Consider the following 5478-nt stretch of genomic DNA (forward strand, 5'->3'; position numbering starts at 1 on the left):
ACACACACACACACACACACACACACACACACACACACAGATCCCCTTGAGCAATACCGTTTACACACTGACAGAAACGACCTGATTATAGAAACTTGAGAAACAGATCGATTGTTTTAAAGGCTGCGAATGAATTCAACAGTGTAATGAAAAATGGAAAACATGATCTCTGAGATCAGATAAAGTCCTTCTTCTGACAGAGGAAACCGATGGATTCATGAGTGTATGTGCTCTCTGATATGAAGCCAGATGAAACTCGATCACAAGTTCAACACAGACAAATATTAGGATGTGTATATTGTGTATTAATGAACAGAAAACGAAACCCTCGATTATTTTACTTCTACAGCAGCTGCGTTTACTTGCAACCAATTCAATAATCTGTTAGAAATACGATTGACCGCTCAGATTGAAAAACCTTCACTTACACCTCAATCGATCCGATTTGATCAGATTACACGTGAAATAATCCAGTCAATAGGGACGAATTAAATATGTAAATGCTTGAATCTCATTGATCTGGACTGATGATGATCGGTGACTGAAGCGTGATGAGAGCAGCAGTGTGTGTTGTGTCTTCATACTCACAGATGATAAGGAGCGTGTTCTTGTTCTGCGGCGTCTGCTCCTCTGCTCCGCACAGAAGTCATGTCTGAAGAAGCTGTCTGTGAGCGTGCCGTTCCTCTCACAGCTGGAGACAGAACAACACCAGAGACGCAAACAGGTCAGAACAGGTAAGCATGCTCTACACAGGATTTCTTCCTGTTAAAGAGATTTGCTTTACACGGCAAAAAAGGCTTATCTTACTTTGGTTTCTAGTCAAAATATCTACAAATTCTTACATTAAGATGCATTCACTTGATAAGCAAAATGACATGAGATATTTGTGACCCTGGAGCACAAAACCAGTCACAAGGGTCTGAGATGTATGCATGTAAGCTGAATAAGCAAGCTTTCCATTGATGTATGGTTTGTTAGGATCGGACAATATTTGGCTGAGATACAACTACTTGAAAATCTGGAATCTGAGGGTGCAAAAAAATCTAAATATTGAGAAAATCATCTTTAAAGTTGTTCAAATGAAGTTCTTAGCAATGCATATTACTAATCAAAAATTAAGTTTTGATATATTTACGGTAGGAAACTTACAAAATATCTTCATGGAACATGATCTTTACTTAATATCCTAATGATTTATGGCATAAAAGATAAATTGATAATTTTGACCCATACAATGTATTGTTGGCTATTGCTACAAATATACCCCAGCGACTTAAGACACGTATAGCCTTGTTTCCAGGGGGAAAACTAAATTAAGTGCATTTTGCTTAAAACAAGTACATTTATCTTCCACCAGTGGGGTAAGTACAATCCTCTTGTTTTAAGAATATTGTACTTACCCCACTGGCAGATAATTTTACTTGTTTTAAGCAAAATGCACTTAATTAAGTTTTTTTCCACCCTGGAAACAAGGCTAAATATCTTATGTTGTTTTGCTTATCAAGTGAATGCATCTTAATTTAAGAATTTTTAGATTTTTGACTAGAAACAAGACACAAATACTACGTAAGATAAGCCTTTTTTTTTTTTTGCAGTGTACATGCTCATTTGTAAATAATAAAAATATTTTTATTACATTATATGTCCAAAACTGTAATTTAAAAAAAAAATATATATAATAATAATTAACATCTTGTTGCAACATTTTACAAAAATCAAGATTGTTACTACAAAGATGTGCTGGATTTGTATTATTAGAGCTTTCCGACTTGAGTTCACGTGCGTTTTCTCAGTCGGGAAATTATTTTTCACGTGTGGTGCCAGTGATGATGCTTCTTACGTCCGTTTCGGAGAACCAGAGGACAAATATTTCAATCGAGCGCTCAGGCATGGCATCTGCGTTCGGATTCGGTTCTAGTACATATCGGTTACATAGGTACCGGGTTTCGGTACCCAACCCTACGTTCAATGCCATGACTTTAAGAGGTTTCCAGGCCTTGATTTGAAGCATGAACTGATGCAGACGTACCTCCTGGAGCGGTCTCTCCTGCGTCTGTCTCTGTGGCGTCTCCTGCTGCTGGATGAAGAGGAGCGTCTGCGCAGGCGTCTGCGACTGAGATGATTCCTGCTGCGGCTTCGCTCTGACGACAGGAATCGCCGAGAGTGAGGCATCTGCAGACCACAGACACCAGCACTTAAAACAACGGCTTTCTATTAGAATATGTCATTTATTCCTGTGATTTCAAAGCTGAACTTTTAGCATTAGCGTACACAAACATCAGGAGACGGCTGCTTAAACTAGTCTTACAAGCTTGTCATCAAATGTTTTCCTTTAAGACCGGTCGTAAGTCAGTAAGACTGGTCTTTGAGAATGAAAGGTATTGTCTAACTGCTAGTTAGTCAGACTAGTGTTGTTATTTTTTTAAAATGTATCAATATATAATAAATTAAAGTAGCAAAGCTATTCGTACATCAGAAATCAGCAGATATTATGTGACATTTTATGCACATCTTTAAACACAAACAACAAACAAATCAAAGGAAATCAACAGATGTATATTATTTACATTTAGTCATTTAGCAGACGCTTTTTTAAAATTATATAATAAATAAGAAAACAGATGGAATACAAAAAGAATAGAGAAGCTAGTGTTAGTTTTGTTTGTTTTTTAAAGAAAACATGCAGTTAGTAAATTAACAGAGTTTCAGTCTAAAAGGAGCAGGTTTTTTATATATATTTATATATATATATATATTTGAGATTTCGTTGATACCTTGTACAAAATATATATTTATTTAAAAATATAAAATATATTTATAAATATAAATATTTAAAAAAACGTATTAACATGTTCAAAACCTTAGGTCATTGATATTTTCCTATGATTTCAATAACTTAATTAGTTCATCATAAACCTTAATGACGTAACATAACTCAAATTCATGTAGATCTGAAAATGTGCATTTTTTAAAAAAGTCAAAATTCACATATAACTTCGTTTTTGAGAACACGTTTTGAAAAAGGGGCGGGGCTTAATAAACGTGGCATTATGCATAAAGTATTCAGCAAGAATGAATACAGTGACGTCATACAAAGTTATTCAGACTCGTTCATAACACAGTCTGTTCACGCAACTAACCCAGAGTGAAATAAAACTAGCTAACAGGGCTTTATTAGTCATTCAGACAGCTAAAACCGCGCAGTGACATGAAGTAATATCTTGATTTGTGTTCCACAGAAGAAGAAAGTCATCAGGTTTGAGCGACACGAGAGTAAATGATGATTAATGCGAGAAACAACACAAGAAAACAAAGAAGAAACGACAGAACAGCAGAGAAAAATCAGAGAACAGAAGAAATCAGGAAAACACAAGAGCATCGTTTCTGTTTATGAGTCAGCCCCTCTCTGTTTACTTCTGTCTTTATGATATATCATTTAACAATGTATCTGTATTGAAATATGTGTATGTAAGTCCTGTATCGCGTGTGGTGAGTGAAGTGAGAATAGTTCGTGTATGTTTCTCCTCAGAGTAAGTTAGCGGCTAGCGCATCGAGCTAGCGGCGCTTCATCGCACACAAACCGCGCAGTCTGAGCCCTAAATCTGCCAAACCGACCACATCAGCGATAATAACGACAACATTTACCGCTTTAGCCGCGACGCCGGTGCGTTTGTCCCACAGAAAATCCGTTCTGCCGTTATTTCAGCGCTCCGGAAACTCTCGCGCGCAACTTCCGGTGAAGAGCTCCGACTCACGCGCTCCCGTCATTTCTATGTTATTTCACTTTCTTATCCAATAATAAAGCTTGATTAAAATACCTACACTGCGAAAATATATGCTCGAAGTTGTAAATAAAACTAATATTATTAGAGCACTTTTTTTTTTTACACGAAATTTCCGTTTTTACGTCAAAACTCCACGTTCCCTTCGTTTAATTTACTCGCTTTTTGTAATTGTTTGTGAAATGTACTAATAATAATTTCTGAGTGAAAATTATTTCTATACCATTTTTTTCAGTGTACTTTATAAATGTCACTTTTATATGTTTGTAACACGAAACCAGACCATTGTGAAACAGTTTATTTAGGTTGAAAATATATAGTTAAGTTAAATATTAAGTTTTTGTTTTCATAATATATGTATGTGTACTGTGTATATTTATTATGTAAATAAAAACACACACACATACAGTATATATTTTGGAAATATTTACATGCATATACATTTATATTCTTATATTTTATAGTATATATAAATATATTTAATATATAAACATAACATTTTCTTAAATATATACATGCATATGTTTGTATTTAACACACACACACTCACTCTCTCACTCACACACACACACACACACAATAATCTCAATACTTTAATGGCATTCTTATGTTTCATAAATCTTTACTGAACTAACATAAAAACATTTGTTTAGTTTAGGAAATGTTGCTTTTTTTGAGAAGGCTGATTGGTTATCACTGGAGACACGTCACGGCACACTACAGCGGGGCATGTTGTCACAGTGGGAAGCTGCTAGTTAATAACACATACAGGTGCATCTCAATAAATTAGAATGTCGTGGAAAAGTTCATTTATTTCAGTAATTCGGACAACTGTCAGATCAGCAGTCTTCCCCATGATTGTGTAGCCTATTGAACCAAACTGAGAGACCATTTTGAAGGCTCAGGAAACCTTTGCAGGTGTTTTGAGTTGATTAGCTGATTGGCATGTCACCATATTCTAATTTGTTGAGATAGTGAATTGGTGGGTTTTTGTTAAATGTGAGCCAAAATCATCACAATTAAAAGAACCAAAGACTTAAACTACTTCAGTCTGTGTGCATTGAATTTATTTAATACACGAGTTTCACAATTTGAGTTGAATTACTGAAATAAATGAACTTTTCCACGACATTCTAATTTATTGAGATGCACCTGTAGGCTATTTTCAGTAAAACAGTGAACAGGTGAAACGTAACAATCAATCAATTCATTGTTGTGGCCAGCAGCGAATTTAATAAATAAATTATACTGTAATTTATAACACACTAAACACTCGTGACAACTTGCCCCGAGCTGTCGCTGATGTAAAATACTATCAAGAACTGTTGAATCTTTTAGTTCAAATCGTCAAACTTACAGTGATTCTTGTCTTGATGCACGTCAGAGTTTACTGTTAACTTGATTCAAATATTTTAGAACTATAGAGACATAGAATTTGAGTTTTGTAGAGTTTGTCAGATTGAATGTTTAAAAGCAACAGACGAAATAGAGTACAGTATACTTTAACAAACTACTAAAGTATAAACTATAAATGAATGTGTTTATATGAAGATGCATGTAGAACTGACACTGTAACACCCGTGAAAGTCTTGTTTAATGTATCAAAATAAAGTGGGTTTATGATTAAAACCAGAACAAATATCTGCTAATGGAGTCAGAAAAATCAACTTGTTTCTTCCTTTGAGTTCCGTTGATT

General features: G+C 34.9%; 1 protein-coding gene across 3 annotated transcripts in view; it reads right to left on the minus strand.

The window, feature by feature from the left end:
* clk2b (CDC-like kinase 2b) overlaps nt 1-3758 on the minus strand; it is a 36615-nt gene extending 32857 nt beyond the window's left edge. For all 3 annotated transcript variants that reach the window (XM_016475145.1, XM_016475146.1, XM_016475144.1), the window contains exons 1-3: nt 3646-3758; nt 2030-2172; nt 589-691 (exon numbers count right to left, since the gene is read on the minus strand). In XM_016475145.1, the coding sequence (XP_016330631.1) occupies nt 589-691; nt 2030-2172 (246 nt within the window). In that variant the 5' untranslated portion in view covers nt 3646-3758. The remainder of the gene's footprint in view (nt 1-588; nt 692-2029; nt 2173-3645) is intronic.
* Between the last annotated feature and the right edge of the window lie 1720 nt (nt 3759-5478).

The sequence above is a fragment of the Sinocyclocheilus anshuiensis genome, unplaced genomic scaffold (genome assembly GCF_001515605.1).
Source record: "Sinocyclocheilus anshuiensis isolate Anshui unplaced genomic scaffold, SAMN03320099.WGS_v1.1 scaffold1680, whole genome shotgun sequence".
Taxonomy (NCBI): Eukaryota; Metazoa; Chordata; class Actinopteri; order Cypriniformes; family Cyprinidae; genus Sinocyclocheilus; species Sinocyclocheilus anshuiensis.